Source organism: Ambystoma mexicanum, chromosome 5p, assembly GCF_040938575.1.
Source record: "Ambystoma mexicanum isolate Mex_15411 chromosome 5p, UKY_AmexF1_1, whole genome shotgun sequence".
NCBI lineage: Eukaryota > Metazoa > Chordata > Amphibia > Caudata > Ambystomatidae > Ambystoma > Ambystoma mexicanum.
Window position 1 is genome coordinate 684652821 of NC_090930.1, and position 18535 is coordinate 684671355.

General features: G+C 45.3%; 1 protein-coding gene across 2 annotated transcripts in view; it reads left to right on the forward strand.

The window, feature by feature from the left end:
* PRRG3 (proline rich and Gla domain 3) overlaps window positions 1–14021 on the forward strand; it is a 315859-nt gene extending 301838 nt beyond the window's left edge. For both annotated transcript variants that reach the window (XM_069613049.1, XM_069613050.1), the window contains one exon: window positions 3020–14021. In XM_069613049.1, the coding sequence (XP_069469150.1) occupies window positions 3020–3544 (525 nt within the window). In that variant the 3' untranslated portion in view covers window positions 3545–14021. The remainder of the gene's footprint in view (window positions 1–3019) is intronic.
* The last annotated feature ends 4514 nt before the right edge of the window (window positions 14022–18535 follow it).

Consider the following 18535-nt stretch of genomic DNA (forward strand, 5'->3'; position numbering starts at 1 on the left):
GGAAGGACTGTTCCTGTACATGTTTCCCACGTTCCCTCTCCTGCTATGACCCGTTCCCTCTCCTGCTATGAGTCATCAACACACTCAGATGGTGTCCGTGCAAGATGATACTCATCGCCCCGGCGTGGCCGAGGCAGATTTGGTATCCGGACCTTCTCAGTCTGTCAGCATCGCCCCCAGTCAAGCGGCCAGTAGTTCCGGATCTGCTCACCAGGGAAGGAGGTGTAATCCTGCATCACGACCCAGGATTGCTGAACCTCAGGGCTTGGCTCCTGCAGCCCTAGAGTTTGGTGGATACGAGTTGCGTGCGGACGGCGGAGAGGTCCTTGCCAAGGCCAGGGCATCATCGACTTTGAAGTGCTGTGGTCACAAGTGGAAGCTTTTCACTACGTGGTGCCGGTCATAGATTACCCCGCTGAGAGTCACGACCCAAAAGTTCTTCAATACTTGCTCTCCCGCTACACCCGGTCTCCAGGACGGTCATCACTGTGGTCTCATTGACTCATCAAGGAGTTCCTCAAAGGACTTTTTGACCTTTCCCACCGGTGAAGGCTCCTTTTCATGGGGTGGGAACTCAACGTTGTTCTGACCAGGCTCATGGGGGGTCCCCTTCAAGCCTATGCATCAGGTCTCCCTCAAGTTCCTCTTTTGGAAAACGGCTTTCCTTGTGTCCATCACCACTGCCAGGAGGGTGGGTGAGATCCAGGCCCTATCCTGCAAGCAACCATACCTGTTTTTCCACAAATTGAGGGTGGTGCTGCGGACGCACCTCTCTTTCATGCTGAAGGCTCAGTCGGAATTCCACCTAAACAAGCCTTTGTCGGCGGATCCCTTCGGTGGCTCATCAGGAGCAGCACATCCCTCAGCTCCTGGAGGTACGGGCCATGCTGCAGAAAGGCAGTTTGTAAGTGAAAGTGAACCTTTTTTTTTTTTTAACCGAGGATTCCCAGCCTGACGACTGGATATATTCATGAGCATGTGAATCCATGCGAGACCCGTGCTGGAGAACAATATTTACAGGTAAGTTACTTGTTCAATTTGTGGTATAAAGACGGACTCACCCTGGCCAGAACCAGTTAGCATCGTAGCTTCAATCTCATTTCTGTGGAGAACTTTCACCCGCAATCTGGTGCCATTACAGAGGTTACGTGGGTTGAGGTTCCACAATAATGTCACATGTGTTACCACTTTGAGAAGTAGTTTGTTTTCGGGAGGATTTAAAGTGTTCATGAACTCAACAAGGTAGTGGACTGTGTCATCACTTTGAACTGCTGAGTTTACAGATTTGTACTTCATTTGGACTACTCTGAAATAATTAATAATTATGTTCTTGATTACTGCAGTCATGCCATTCTTTGGCGCTAAAATGGCATGCTCACATAGCCATTCTGTAGATTTCTCAATTAGATTTTTTATGTCAGGGTACATTTTGGATGTGAGGTGTGCTATGGAATTGACGACTGTGCCTAGGTTGGAAGGGATGACAATAGATCAGGTTCGCTCCAACTGGACCCACAGAGAACTCCCTGCATGATTCTCCGGGGTCCTCTGCTCTCCTATTCCTCCACTCTGCCGACAGGATTTGAAGCTCCCGCTCTAGATGTTTCCACACCTGTTTCCTCTCTCGACTGGGCTTGACAATTTCTTATGTCCATAGTCTCTTTTGGTACATTGCTGCTAGTCCCTCTCTGGTGGATTGTTGAAGTCCTTGTTTCTTTTGACACCTTCATCTTTATACCTGCTCAGGGCCAACTCGCACCAGTAGTAGCACAGTCAGTAATCGTCATGTCTTTTGTGCTCTTCTTCATCATGGTACTTTGTGCTTTGTCTGTATCCCATGTACTACAGTAATACATTGGTCTACTCTCAAGAAAGCCGTTTGAATTGAAGGAGGTGGGCTAGGGAAGTTTGGGGTATGTCGTTGTTCAAGAGGCTGTACCCCAGGTCGTTGTCCTTATCCCCAGAGGGGGAGTCCATCCCCATGAGTTCCTCCTGCATTTAACCACCCCCAAAGGCACTATTGGGTAGCGGTCTCACCACCTTAGGCTCATGAGAAGGGTCTCCCTATTGGGGAGAAGTGGCAACACCTTGTGAATCGTTACATTAGACAGAATGAGAAGACAATGGTTTGTGGTCAAGTACGTTTAAAACAATCCAAACAATTTAGAACACTGAACTTATCGGGGAGCTAATTGAAAAGTAATATTATATGAGCCCACTCAATGCACAACAATAAAATACATTGAAGGGTCATGCAACATAAAAATAGTGCTGTGATAAAGAAATGAGTATAAAACACTGTACAAACTAGTGTTCAGGCAAGAAGTTGAAAGAAATGCTATCCCGTGTCCCTGGTCTCATTGTGATTATGAAATGTATTAAGTTATGCAGTCTGTGGTGAATGTGTTACAAAGCACACCAAAGACACGTTCTGCCAAAGTGAACAAAGCTATGTCCATGTTTAATGATAAGGTGGTGCAGTTCATTTTCAGATCTTCTACACAAACATTTAACTGCTTCATGTGTCATTGCTTTAGAAGACGGGGTGCACAGGTGGGGCAAGCAGTCGTTAAGAAATAGTGGTAGATTGTTTCCATCAATAACACATTTACCTTCATCCTGCTTGGTACTATATGCACATCTTGTTTATCTATAGCTCATTCAAGAATAAAAATGAATGTTACTTGCCTGTAACAATAGTTTTGCACCATGAACTATTCTATTCCTATGGAGCCGGCCTATACTTTTCAGGAGCTTTATTTTTCTAAATCAGTTGTTAATATAAAGAACTCTGCATAAAAGATTGTCATGGTTTGGATCATAGTGGGGTTCTGGCAATGTGATAGTAGGCGGAGGAGGAAGAGGGTCTTATAGCAGAAATGGGGGAAAAACGACCCTGGTCAGTATTTTATTCTGTGAGTGTTCCCATTTGTTTTGGCTCTGGATCATTTAGCAGAATTATAGTGAATCTTGTTCTTTTCAAGGTTATTTACATTTCTCTTTTTTGTTTCCTTTTAAGATGGAGTTTTGGAAGGGCTACATCAATTCCCTCTATGCCGTGAAAGACCCAGCACAATGGTCGGAACGTTCAGATGCCATGTATTTGGTGGTCCCCCTGTTAGGTGTGGCATTGCTGATCATCATCGCTCTATTTATTATTTGGCGCTGCCAGCTTCAGAAGGCCACCCGGCATCGTCCTTCCTACTCACAGAACAGATACCTCACCAGCAGAGGTGGCCGAAGCCTGCCTAGAGTCATGGTGTACAGGGAGGCATCCCACAGCCATGGAGAAACCCAGTATCAGCATGAGGTTGGAAGTAGGGCACCAGTTGACAGGGTTGGATCCCAACTGGAAAGCACTCTCTACCCCCCAGAACACTCAGTCTCTGTTTTGTCCAGACTGTCCAGTGCCACACCTCCACCTTCCTACGAGGAGGTGACTGGAAACCCAGAGAGCAGCAGTGAGGAAACCAGCACCCCATATGGTGACCCACCACCGAAGTATGAAGAATTAGTTGTCGGCAATCCTACCTATGGCAAATAGCACCAGTGAAGAGAGTGTGGGAAGAGGGGCGATTAAACCCTTCTTCAGGTGCATATGTAGGTTTAACAAGCCTTAACTTTCCCAAAAAAAGATGATTGTCTGAGTTCTAGTAGGACACCAATAAAGAACAATTTGAGGGGAATTGGGGAATGTGAAAAGATTAACAGATCAATAACAGCATTTTTTTCCATCACAAAGAACGAAACAAAAGGGTGCACAATTCGCCCGTGAAGAAATAGCTTTGGAAATGAGTTTTTTCACAGTTGCTCTAATGTTCGGTTTTCTACATTTCACACTCCTGGTGTTTCTCTTTCCTGTGCTGTCTTTCTCCTCTAGAACGTGCTTGGAAAAGCTTTTTTGCCTGAACCCAAAGCATTTCATTACCAATCACCGAGAAATGGATGTGCTCAGCGTTGAGAAATAATAATCTGTAGCCTTCTGCTCGGGTGCTTTCGGCTATGGAAGAGCAAAACGGAGAAATCAGAGGTAAAATAAATCTGTGAAAATTGTCCAATGGCAGCCAAGGATATGATTGTTTGCGCCTTCCGCCTATTCTTGCAAACTGTAAGCATGGGGGACATGCTGGGCGACTCTGCAGCAGTACTTGCAGAGCCATTCATTAAAGGCAAGCTCTGCAGATGCTCTTCAAATGCATGATCTACTTGTCCATGGTTTGGATCGAAGGTCATTGCCACGTCTGAACCACATGTTTGTCTGCAGTTACCCCTTTGGCATGTCACCACTCTGTCACAATTCTGGCAGTCTGGGTGAAAACCTAAATCAAAACTGTTGAAATGAGTTTTGCCATTGTATGGTCGAATATTCCTATAGATAAACATTCAAATATTCTTAATGGTAAGGGGTACCAGGAGTGGTGGAAATTTTGTTTACTGGGGATCCCATCTAGCACTGGTGTAGGGATAGCGGGTCCAGCAGAGGATCTGGAGGGTGGAGTGGGGTATTTTGTCATCCCATAAACATTTGCCTGTCAGCCCATCAGAAGATGAATCATGAACTCCTGCCTGGAAAATAGCCCAATTTCTTATAATGTTGTCAACGAAGTACAACATGTGCACACCTTTTCAACCCAAACACATGCACATCAATATTTCCTGTACAGTGCAGCACTGACAATGTATTACACAGGGCTTCTGCTCATACCGTCGAGTGGTCTTGTGGGGAAGTGTCACGCCTCTGAACCTATCCCCGCCCTGACATAGTTTAGAAAATGCTCCACAAAATTCTACAATGAATGTAGAGTGCACAAATGGGGTTCCCAAGATAGGTGAGCCAGATCCAAGCTCCAGGGAGACATTTTTGCCGGATCCGGAAAGATCCTGACCAATGACCGCACTGGGTGCCAGCAGATATCAGTGCACTGCGAGGGCAGGTGAAGGCTGAGCCAGACTAGCCACTTTTAACCTTTGCTGGATCATTCAAATGGTTATGGCGTACATTTTTCCTGTGTCCTCTGGTCCCTAATGAGACTTAAACTCGACCTTCCTGGTTACATTGACCAGTTGAAAGCAAACCCTGAATATCCATTTTCACTTTTAATCCATCAGGGGTGAAATGTTTTCCTGCAAGTATTCCTTGAAAACGCTTCTCAAACCCCAGAACGCTGTAGCCTGCCTGACTTCCATTAATAGGACGTTCCATATGTCTAGTACATAACTAGTGTATTAAAAGGCCTTGGGTATTTACAGGGGCAATATATAGGTCTCAAGGCAAAGGTGTCTAATTATGTATCCAATACCTCTGCCAAATAGAGTACTGGGGCTTTGGATACCAACCTGCAAGCCTTTTAATGAATGGACCCAAGAAGTGCCATTCACTTGCCCAGCTTTGTAGATCACTACTTTATTCCAACGCCCCGAGAGCTTGGAACAGGATCACAGCATATTCCAAAAGACCCCTTAAACCTGACCTGTTGCCTTCCTGTCCTACATAGTATTCTCCAGTGTACTGTACTGTTTTGTCTTTGTCTTCCTCTCCCAGTTCTAGCACACTGAATCTGCTTACCTCGTTCAATTGCACTTTACAAACGCCACCGCTTGCTGACATGGTTTGGCGGGTTCTAGCAGGTATGCAGAACATTACAATTACTGTCATAAAATATTCTGCGGTAGCAATGGTATAAGAGTTAGTGGGATAGTCCCTTGTGGTTCTGAGTGCTTCCTGTTGTTCAGAGTGATTCTGTTTCATGGAGGTGCCATTCACCTATCTTCATCATGTAACAATAAAAAGAATGAGTAACACAAATCTGGCCATGCTACCCTCACAGTAAAGTGACCTTTGGGGCTGCGTGGGTTTTCTCTCGCACCTTAAATGGGTGCCTACAGTCCAAGTATGAAGGTCATTGCCAGGCATCTTCCCTGGCACTCTTGGGCAGGAAGGAGTCTGCTGCTGGAAGAGACAGACATTAAGCTTTAGCCTTGGGCTGTAGGTGGGCCAGAGATAAGGGAACTGCTGTATTACCGGTTATGTGTCCCGGCAGGATAGCTCAGCAGCAACGTGCTCGCCTTGGAAGCAAGACGACACGAAGCAACACAGGTTTGATCCCGGGTCCGTGCTTAGAAACCTCTGGGTATTTAAGCGCATTATAAATACGCAACTAAAAAAAGAAATTCCTGTAATAGCGCCTTGATGCCCGCGGGCTTTGAGAGCGCTTTAAAAATGCAAAATAAATAAATGTGTTACAGTTTCTGAAGATAAATGTAGAGCTTCATATTCCTGTTGTGACTGTCAATCCAGTCACCTCCAAGAGCACTTACTTTCAAACCAAAACCTGTACTTGCATGTTTGTAAAAAGGGATATGGCATCTTAAGACACAAATTGATTTCAAAGCGAGTGCTGCAGCAACAGTCTATATTGTCTGGTAGGGTGAGGGGAAAGGGGGATCGGGATTCATGAAACAATGATCTAACTTAATTACAAATGGATCAAACTCTTTCTGATGTAAGGCCGTTAGGACTATTGAGTTGTCGTGTTCTGCATTCTAGCTGCCAATTGTCAGAATATGTTGCAATGGATGCTCGGAAACGAGGACGGCCGGGATAAGCAGCCCGAGGCATACAATCTGTAGGGCACCTTGTGGAGCAAGCATGTGCACAGGAACACACGAGGGAAGGGGGTATTTGTGCTCCACTAGAACTAGTCAACTCGCAAGGGTTGATGTTTCTGCATTGATTGCCCTGTTACATTTCATTGCTACTCTTTCAAGAGTTGGTAGCTGTGTATTTTAAGCATGGATTCGTCTGTCTGGTGCACACTATGACAACATTTCCAGATGTCCGGGGAACATTTTTAGGAACTCTTTAGTGCATCCACTTCATTAAGTCCTTCTAGGGTGGGACTGTTCGCAGTGTTGAAAAATCCCAATTCGCTTAGGTGCTGAAAGCCATCTCAGTTTCACTATTAGTACAATTGCATAAGGATTTTTTTCTGTCCTATATACATGTTTTACCTCTTTCCCGCACCACCAATGATAGCATCACTCTGGTTTTAAGTTTAAAAACCCCCTACTTAATTTCTTTATGAAAGGCTTTTCTTTTCACGGGGCCTCATTACGACCCTGGCGCTAAGGGGTCTGCGCCAGCGTTAGCTGCGCGGACCCCTTACCGCCAACTACGAGTTCCTGGAGCGCCATGGTCATTTTTCCGCCCGCTTTTTGCGGGCGGAAAAATCCATGGCGCTCTGGGACCTTGGTGTTAATTACGCCACCGTATTTTACGGTGGCGTAATTAACTCCTTCCCCACTCCCATTGAGCCCTATGGGGCCGAAATGGGAATGGGGAAGGGTAAATGGGTCAATGGGGACTTACCGCCCCGCCGACCTCGGAATGGGGCGGTAAGTCCGCCATCCGCCATGGTCGTAATGAGGGCCACGGTCTTTAACATTTTCCTTTGTTATATTGCTTTCCGTGGTGGTGAGAGTAATAGAATCAGAACTTTGCTGACGTTGTTTGAGCCTGGGGGGAGAGGGGAAAATCCAGATTGTCGGTCATTTCAACGTTCCCCCTTGTTTCAATCGTCTCTTACACAAGTGTCACAATAATTCAACATCTCAATAAAACAATAACCTTAAGGGTCATTTCGTTTTCTTATGATGAAGATAAAAGATTAGCTGGCCATCTGCAATTCACTCTCACTGCAGCGAAATTGAAATGAAATTTGATTTCTTAGCAATTCATTTCAACTGCTTCTGAATGATATGACTCCCATTTGATTGATTGAGGGTTATTGCTGTTCTTTGCTGAACCCTGAAATTACTTTTCACGTTATAGCAAGAAGTCTCTGGGCCTCATTACGACCCTGGCGCTAAGGGATTACCGGTACCGGTAAGGGTTCCGGTACCGGTAATCCCTTAGCGCCTGATTACGAGGTCCCTTTGCGGGTTCCCACCTTAACGGCTGGTTTTACCAGCCGTTAAGGAATGGACCCGCAAAGGGACCTTGGTGCTAATTATGGTACCGCAATTTGCGGTACCGTAATTACCGCCTTCCCCATTCCCATTATGCCCTATGGGGCAAAAATGGGAATGGGGAAGGGCCAATGTGAAATGGGGAAGTTCCACCCGCCAACCTTGGAAGGGGGTGGTACTTCCCCATTTCACCATGGCAGACTCTTTACAATACCGGCAGCAACCATGGTTTAGCACCGGTGTTGTAATGAGGTCCTCTTTCTCCTGAAGTACGGATTTAAAAACAAAACTCCGACCAGTGTCGAGAGGAGACTGGGGTTCACAGAAAGTACCTTCAAAGGATGACCTGATGAGGTCATCATGCAATTCATGTATAATTTCTCTAGTAGTGTCAAGGGAATAACGTTTTCTTAATTAATGCTCACCGTATTTCTTAGAAGCTGTATTTTAACACTATTCCTTCTGTCTCAATATGATTTCAACTGAAACTGCTGCCCAAACCTATTTGTGTGGGGCATAAAGTTTTCACAAAATTACAATGTCATTTCCCTACTATCAAAGTTATCTTCTGCCAATTTCCTATACAAAATTGCTTCCCACTTATCCTATGTTTTTAAGTATTTTTCTTTACCGATTGTCCACATTTTGTAAACTGCCATCAATCTCCGAAACGGGAAGTTGCATCAGAGGAGGATAGGAAGTGCAGTCTCCAGAACAATATGTGCAAATTCAAGCATGTGAATTTCTTGCCCAATCGCATCTGATGCTTCTGCTACATCATTCCTTTCGGTAAATATGGTCCATCAAATGATAATCGCATTAACTGCCTCTAGGGAAGGGGAGTTTCCTACATTTTCTGAGCCTGGAGTCAAACAGAAGCCTCATCCTCCTTTCCCAACAGAAGTAAAAGGAACACATTTAAAGAATATATATCAACCATTTTGTTGCCCAAGACGGAGAGGCAACTTCCGGGGCTAGCCCTCTGTAATGTCTAGGATGCGGCTTTGATTATGGGTTCAAACTATTAATAATGAATTACATTTATCTTTTTCCATCACTCGTCTCCCTTTCAGATTGATGCTAGTACCAATTAGGCCATAGGCTTCGATTCAATCTTCAAGCCATCACATTATGTGGCAGACATCTCTGTATCGGAGCTGCAACAGTGCTGGTTTTCTTCATTCCATCATCTGGTTGTTTAGCTGGATGCTTTTCCGTGCCTCAGTATGGCTAGCCCCTTTACGATTCAGATCATTCAATGGAGACTGTGAATCTTCTGGCACAAGACACGCTGTTCACTCAAGGCATTCTATGTGCATTATCATGGTGGTTCACTGAATTCTCGAATTAAGTCTGGATAGTTACCCTGGATTACTTTTGGCTTCAGCAAAATCCCTCAAGAATGTAGAACAGGGCTTAGGCAGTTTTCTAGTGCAGGTTGCTTCCATCCTTAACCTTGTTCTAGCCAAATCTCTGCAATGGGCTTTATCCTTCTCTTCTCTGAATAGACACAGGAGGCAGCTGGGCGTAGTAGTCTGATGGTGATTTTACTTGATTTGCCAGCACTAAGATTTCCTCTACTCCCCCTCAGTCTTTTCATTGTTTATCACTGCATACATCAGTGGTTTGGTGGGCTAAGGAGGTAAGAATGCAAAATCCTTTACATCTCCCTGAGCCTTGGGTATTTCGGGTACCTTCCATTATGCTGTGCTCTCCATCGTCAATAGTCACCAATGCAATCCTCTGAACTCCCACTGCCAAAGTTGCAGGCTCTCGAATTGAGCTCTGTTCCTCCATAGATGGGTCTTTTCAATGTTTTTTGCGCTTTCTGGGACTTTTTGTATAATCAATGAGCACCAACGAGGGAACACCAGATCATTTCTTTGTTTTTCCTTCCTTCATGGTTCTAGCTGGAAATCCCAATACATTTCCTCTCAGAATGTGTTTCTTGTGACACAGATTTTGCAGATTGCTTCTCCGCTAGCTCCCCATGCACCAAAAGTGATCACTTAGAGGCGATTTTTAAATTTGGTGGTCTTTCGTTTTTTTGAAACACCGCAACCACCAGTATAAACCACAATTTCGTTTTTACTTTTCATAGAGGTACTTTGAGGAAGACCTTCCAAGCAAGGTTTTCTTTCTCCTTTTCCTCCGGTGACTGTATATATTTATTTATTTATTTATATATGTTTATAAAGTGCATGTCACTGGCCCGGAGGCATAATAGCGCTAACAGGACATACAACATACAATCATAACAGATGAAAAAACAGAGAATACGCCCAGAAAACCTGGCCGGGGCGCTGTGGTTGGGCTATGCTTCAACCAAACAGCCTAGTTTTCAAATCCCTCTTGAACGTAGAGAACGATTGGCACAACCTCAAATCTAGAGGCAGCGCTTTCAAGCTCTTAGAGGTTAGATAGCTAAATGATACCTGGTTGACCCCTACTAGTTTCGACCATGGCGTGTTGAGTAGCCCAGTATTGTTTGGTCTTAGTGTCCTCCTTGTTGGCAACCATGAGAGGCGAGTGGAGCGATAGGCTGGGCGTAGTCCATATAGGCATTTGTGTGTAATACACAAGAGGCGGAAAGCCACTCTGCTGGCTATAGGTAGCCAGTGATGATCTCTCCTAGCATCAGAAACATGTTCACGCTTCTTGCGCCCTCTTACTGTTCTGACAGTGTTTTGGATCAGCTGGAGATGCATAATTTCTCCTTTCCATATGCCCGGCAGCAAACTGGCCCCATAGTCCAGCTTGGCACCCATAATGGCCCTTGCAATTTTGGGCCAGAAATGGTCTCAGCTGCACAAGCAGTTTAAGGTAGTACGTGGTAGAAGATACGAGGAAGCTCACATGGGCCTTCCAGTTCACATCCTGATCAATCACTATCCCTAATGTCTTCACTTTCAGTAGTGGAGATATGTTATAGCCCACAATGACCATCTCCTTTTAGGCTGGGGATCGTTTCTGCAGTCAAGAGACTGTCCCTATCATCATTACTTCTGTCTTTGCATCATTTAGTGCAAGATTGTTCTCCAACATCCAGGATTGAATCAAAGACTAAACCCTATTGATGGTCTCAGTGTCCCGGCTGTAATCTCCTGATAGGGGGATGAGACGCTGAGTATCATCTGCATAGTTGGTATACAGAACCCTATTATCGTCCAGAAGTGGAAACAGAGGAAGTGTGAATAGATTGAACAAGCCAGGGGACAGGCAGGAACCCTCAGGAACCCCGCAGTCTACCTGATAGTCCTCTGCCCATCCCATTGTCAGAAAAGACCCTTGCCGTCCGTTCAGTGATAAAGGATTCTATCCATTTGGCTGCTGCTGGTGAGAAGTTGGCAGAATGCACCAGTCTGTTGGTGTGGCCTCCTTAAAATGAAGGCATAGTTGGCCAGCAGGCCCCCCGATAAATCTTTTGACATGATTGATGTTTGGGACACGGTAACCATAGACTTAAAAAAAAAACAAAAAAACGTGTCCTTGGATATCCTTAACACAAATGATGTTCTATGGATATAAATGATGAACCCTCATGCAAATAGCATAATAGATATTATACTTTATTAATCTCGTGTGCTCAGCTCTTGCACTCTACATCTCCAGGCTGCTTCTCCTATTCCAACTGCTGTCCTGTTTCCCCCCATTCCCCTTAATAAGAGTAAAACAATGGGGGCCATTCCGAGTTTGGAGGCAGCCATGGTAAATCCCCATTTCGAAAACCATTCCCCATTCCCATTTGAGCCTCCAAAGGGCTCAATGGGAATGGGGAAGGAGCTAATAACGGGCCCGCAAATTGCGGGACCGTTATTAGCTCAATTGTACCTTAACGGGGCTAAGTGGGACCCGCTAAGGGACCTCGTAATAGGGTGATAGGGTGTTAACGACACCCGCATCCTACCGGTGCCGTTAACCCCCTACCGCCAGGGTCGGAATGAACCCCAATATCTTGCTCAGTTACACAGAGCACATTATCACTTCTTTCTGCTAAATCCATATGTCACAATTCTACATCACCCCCTCAATCTGACTACTTTCAGCCATAACCCAAAGCTTTGGGCCACTGTGTCCACCTTACTCCCCTTGTACACATTAAGTGCCTTTTATGGTCATTATCTTTTAAAGCATTCATTTTAAATGTCCTGGTTATTCCTGAAAAGCAGCTTTAACATCTTCATAGCCTTGTGTTACCCTTGGGGATTTTCTTTTTTTTAACTTATAGGCTGAACAATACCTCTGATTCTTATCCTTGTTAACCCTCTCTCTATCTTTCCTTTCCTGTTCCTCTGGTGGTATTGAACAAGCCAATATTGAAGCTGCCAGGGTTTTTTCATTTGAGTACAATGAAAGCATTGGGAGTTTGTAGTAAAGGGTAACACTTTCTTAATAAGGTGATTTATTTTTTCCTTCAAAGGTATTTGTAACATATCTAGTACCATTGTAGCATAGTCTACAGCTTACTGCAACAGGTGTAGATGCTTCTACAGAATGTGTGCATCCCTTGCTATACTTCTAAGAAAGCTGCACTGTTGCTCAAACATGCAAGATGGCTTCGTGCACGTTGGTGCACACCTTGAAATATCTTTGAGACTCTAGAGAAGATTTCAAATTGAATGAGTCACCATGACCTCTTCAGAAGACTTTTTGTACTGCTCCTGATTTGCAAACCTGTAAAGAAAAAACTTTGCTAGAAAAGAAATATCACTATAACAGTGTACTGACGTGTACCCCTGTTTGCTAGAATTGCATTCTAGACACTGCACCTGGTTTTTATCCCGTTGGGCTTGCCAAAAAGTAAACTGAGATGGCTTCAAGGAGGAGATTTTCAAGAACCTATTAGAGCCATATTGGCACAAAACCAGACGGACGTAATGATTTGGATGCACATTTAACAGATTGGGCCTCATTAGGACCCAGGCGTTAAGGGGTGAACGGCACCGAGAAGGTGTTGGCGCCGTTAAACACTACGAGGTCCCTTTGCGGGACCCGACCTTAACGGCTGGTCTGGACCAGCCGTTAAAATAGGGGCCCGCAAAGGGACTCTCGAGGTAAGTACGGTACCACAATTTGCGGTACCGTACTTACCGCCTTCCCCATTCCCATTATGCCCTATGGGGCAAAAATGTGAATGAGGAAGGGCCATGGTGGCATCGGGAATTACCGCCCCGCCAACCTTGGAATGTGGTGGTAATTCCCCATTCTGCCATGGCGGACTCCGGCCTTCCGGTTTTCCGCCGGAGTCCTAATGAGGGCCATTGTGTCTGAGAGACCCTCCTCTAAAGATGGTAAATATTCTATAAATGTGAGCCCATAGACAGTAGCCATGCTGGTGAACTACTGGTACAGGTAAGTTGCTTTTTTCATTGGTTGGGAAACCTAGATCAAGGCAAGGTAAACACCCTGACTGTTTGGTGGAGCAATTTGTGCTCTAGGAGGACATGGTTTCTATCAAGAGGCCTCTGACAGCTGTGTGAATGTACGCATTGTTGCTACACCTTCACCTGGGGATAGTCGATAAACTCCAACTGCGACCAAGGTCTCTGAGGAACGGTCCAACTTTCCTGGCTCTGCTACTCTCCGGATCTAGAGTTTGGTTGTGAAATTCTCAGAGAAGGACAATGCTAATGTGAAGAGATCAGAGTCTGCTTCTTTTGTTGGACCTGTACTATGCAGAGAAGTAGACAATTGGCAGCGTGTCCAGAGGTCTGGGATACAACACGGGCTGGATCCCGAGGAACATTTACAGTCTGTGTAGCACGTTTCCCAGGAAACCAATGAGAGCAAGACCAGCCCTGCTTATGGACCTCTAGAAAGTGACAATGCATCTGAGAAAGCCTTCAGTCCTTGCCTTGTTAATTCTCTTTGTTCTTGGAAGACAAGTGTACATATATCTGTGTTGAAACAGCATCACTGCCGGCATGGAGCTCACCCAGTCTCTTGCACATGCACACCAAGCACATGTTCCTAAGCTGACGCCAATTTGGCAAGGGACCAATGATATTTTTTTTTGTAAAAGAAGCAAAGATTAAAAAAATGTATTAAGATTCCGTATGACTGAGTGCTGGGTTTTGTCAACATGGTCCCTGCATTTGTGTTTTGGTATTCGATAGCTAAAGGCAATTTGTGGGCGATCGTGTAGTGCGTGCTCTTGTCGAGAAAAAGCTGCCAGAACCTGAAGTCCCAAATCTGCAGGCTTATATAATGTATTGCTCTGAACGTTTTAAATTGATCTTTTAGACCCTACCGACAGCGAGCTTACATGCGTGCTGTGCATTAGTTGGTTTATAAGAAATTGACATGCAACCTCGAGACAAAAGCCACATTTCTTAGGTTTCCAACATGCCTTTTTGATTTGACTGATGTGTCTATTCAGTAATTGCGAACGTTAGGTGATTGGCCGTTTTGATGCACGTCCTTTCTCTTCACTTCAAGACTGAAATGGCAGCTGCCTTCACCACTCTTAAACAGGGTCACTGTCTTTGCATGTGATTGTTTTGTCAACCTTTTTTTTTCCTCCACTTTGGGATGGATGTCTCATTTTGCTCTGGTAAATCACTCAACCAATCACAAATCTACCCGGACTGAAAGCTCTCACTCGCACGAGAAAAATGGCAATTGGCTGTTCAAAGACAAATTAATAGAGGGTCGTTGACTTCTTGGGGGTAATTCACTGATTATTTGCGCTGAAAAAAACAGGATTTGTGAGCCATTCTGCCCGCAAATACCTGTTTAACAAATGGGGATTTGCGGGCAGAATGGCGCACAAATCCCATTTTTTGCGGCGCAAATAATCCATGAATTACCCCCCTTATGTCATGAGCTTATTGAAATGCCAACAAAATATCTCCAAATGTAAAGTTTGTTGGATTTTTATAAGTGCTCACTGTTTGTTCCTAAATATAAACATGTGCTCCATGGGCTCGTGCTGGAGAAATCCTTTCTCGTTGCTTGCATAGTACTCTCTATCCCCGCCCACTCTAGACAGTGACACAGGGTGTGTTTGTTTCTTTGGAAGCCGCCCAGCATTTTGAAAATGTACCTTCAACATTTTCCCTGTTGCACCAACCAAAATGTCTAAAGACTTTCTGAAGCAGAGATTCCCCACCTATTGTCTAAGGCGGTCTATCTAAATGTGCTATTGTTTCCACAAAGCGCATCTTCCTCTGAATCCATGACCGACATTTCAGAGTGCACTCTGGGTTTTAGAGCTCCAAACATGATGCATCCTGGGAGATACAGTCCCAAATACCTTGTTTCTTTGGCACTGTTCAATTACTAACTATTGATTCTCTCAGGGTGTTCAGCAATAGTTCATGGGTAGTCTGCCTAACATCAGGGGCAGGATTTAGAGAGACATTGTAGTAGGATCTTTGGGAAGAAACCTGTAGCATTCGTCTGTAAGGGCCTCTTTCCCCTGGAACTCCCCCCCACAACCCGTTATGCATTAATTATTCTGTTGACACCTGGTAACAAGTAAGATGTTTAACTGGTGGGGTTTGCTGTGTGTACCAAGGCCCTGTGAGTATTAATCTCGGGCACAAAGTTAGCCGGATGCAAGATTGGCTCTGTGATTTTGTTACAGGATCTTCACAAAACTCGGCAAACACAAAAGTAAGGCACACAAAATATAACCTAACCTGCAAAAAATCTTTCAAAGATTCTACTGGATTTCTTGACCTTTACTGTTGCTCGCTTGGGTGGTGAGACCGACCCGCTTAGACTCTGGCATAGATGTGCAGTTGCACTTTTGATCCAGGAAGGCGGTGAAAAGTGTGCCAGCCCAATAGCTTCAGCCACACACAGCCCACTTCCTCTTTGTCAATGTCTTGTCACATGCACATACCTATCTTGGTGCCTTTCACCCCTCTTTACTATTCCTGTGGTTCACCTTGTCACCCTCGATACATGCCTCATGCGGATTGTTCCACCCTTCCCCGGGTCACCCTATCCAAAATTAGGCTCCACCTCTTCCACTTCCACGGCTGTGGTCTCACCCACTTCCATATCTCCTCCGGACAATTTTCTGTCCCCTATCTTTCAATTCTCTGTCTCTTCTCCTTTCCTCGTCCAATCATCTCTATACTCCTCTCGCCTTCCTCCTCAATCCTTCTGTCTCTTGAACCACCTGTCGTTCTCTCTGCCTGTTCTCCTCTCCAACAGCCTTCAAATGCACTCTTCTGGCTCCTTCTCCAGACACCCACCCTCTCATGAACTGCCTTGTGATTTAAATAGGGCCCTTGCCCAGCCCCAGGAAATTGCTGTTTCCTAAAGGGTCTGCCGAGTGGTAATTTGTGTGTGCATGAATCGGATTGGTTACATTTCTCTTTAGCACCGTTTTTTATCCGCTCTATGGGCTCCACCTTCCATTTGTGGGATCATGGACTAAGGCTTCATCTCAGACCATCAACATCTTCATTTCTCTTCTGATGCATGCACAAGCAGGAGCCATGCCAGCGGAGCTGCACTCTCCATAAGGTCCTACTCTCAGGCCTGCCAGCGGACTGTAGCTGGCCAAGAGTATTATCTTGGCATGCAGTGATCTGCACAATTAGGTTTAACGTCTTTGCATGTTCTGAACATTCCTAAACACATCCGAAGCAAATCCTTTACTTCAATTAGTGTGGATGACCCACTTTCTCCCTGAACCTCCCGCAGAACCTAAGTCAGGCATTCACGTGCTAAGATAATTGAAGGTGGTCCTCTGCACTTCTGGACATTTTACAACTTAGGGTAGATTATATGTATACCGGGTTGTAAGATCTGCCTACCACTGCCCAGCATGCAGGTCTCTCAATAGGGTAGTATAAGAGTTAGGATTTATGTGACATGCCCCTGCCCCATGACACTGGTGTGGCAGGATTGTCCAAGGCATCACCCTAATGCTGTCCCCATTTGCAGCATCACCTAAGGAATTGTGATACCCAGCCCCCTTGGCCACCCAACCATCACTTCGGGGGATAGAAAGGTAGATTTATGAATCCCATGAAAATAAGGTCATCATTCACTCCCTGAGGAAGGATGCGCACTGGATTCTTCAGTGATCTGCGCTGAAGATAAGTAGGGGAGGGATATGGAGAAGCATCTATGCAATAGAGGGATTTTATCTCCAACTATCCTGAGTGGTCCTCTATGGAATCTATCTAATTAATCTTAAGGTCTCAGGAAAGGTCAAACTATAATGTATCAAGGTATTTTTCTCTGAGGGATACTGGTTCCAAACATGTTCTGTACTCTTAGCATTGCCCTCTATATTCCTTTCTCAAACAGTCTCAAGGATATAGCACCCAGCCGCTTCTTTGCCGTCATTCACCTCCACAGGGATATCATTCTTAGCTTGCTATTTGTAATCCATCCATGTGGCTAGTGCTTGGCCCACCTCTTGCTGTTAAAGGGATATAGCACCCATCTCAATTTGAAGGGGTATAGAGCCAGCTCATTTGTAAGCAGTCTGTCTCTTCTGTCTTTCCAGGATGTTTAGCTCCCAAGGCCTTTCATCTATTTGTGCATCCCCAGCTTGGCCAGCCTGCCAATTGTACCTAGCACTCTCAATGCACCTGGATCACCCATTGTGTCTCTGTGGTCACAGCATCCCTGCTGTGGGTCTGAGGACTGGCTTTTCTCCCTCTGCTCTTCATACACCCTGAGGAATGCTATCCCTTCCTTATCTCTCTGGCCTTTTATATGATGCTCTCTACCATGGTCTCTAATTTATTGCCTTTGGTTCTTTTCATTCCCTGTCTGCAAGAAGCTCCTCCGATCGGTCTGTTTGCCTATGTATGTGATTTGCACAACTGCTGTGGGTCCATGGCTTCACAAGCACAGATAAGGCTCAGCAGCTTTTTTAAACCAGGTGGAATTCCCAGCCTTTTCCCCTGGCTCCAGGAAGCTTTCTCTCAGCTCTTTCCCTTCTCCTACAGCTCTCCTGTTTGTACGTGCTGGATGCCTTACTACCAGTATGGATTTGTCATGAGTCCTCTGTGATCCCAGGATGGCATCTGGGGCACCATGGCTGCAATCTGTATCTTCATTCCTCTTTGTTCTGGTGGGACGTTTAGAAATTCCCCACATGCATTGCTTCTGACGTACAGGATCCTGCGACAATCTTCTCAGTCAGCATACACCTCTTACCACTGGGAGGTTTCGGTAAAATTCCTCTATAGGGCTCCACACAGATGCAAACCCTGTGTTTTGGCTTGCTTGCTATGGCCCTGTGGGCGAAGCATCTATTATGCTCATGATCTTTTAGGGCCTGGTTCACTTTCCCAGCAGTAAATTGGGGATAGGATGTTAGAGAGGGGACACACGTATGTTGCCCTATTCTGAGTCTTCTAGATCCAGAACCGTTTCAAAGAACTAGGCAGGGCCTCAAAGGGGGACTCTTCAGCACCCTCTCTGTACCACCTCCAGGAACCGCACAGCTGTAGAGATAGTGCCTGGCCAGGCTGGCTTTACTGGGCTGCGAACCTTGGGATGAAGTTGGAGATCTGACTTTATCATAGTGTGTAGGATTAAATATGTGCATTCGAGCATGGCTTCATGTCATCAAGCTGCTTCCAAAAAC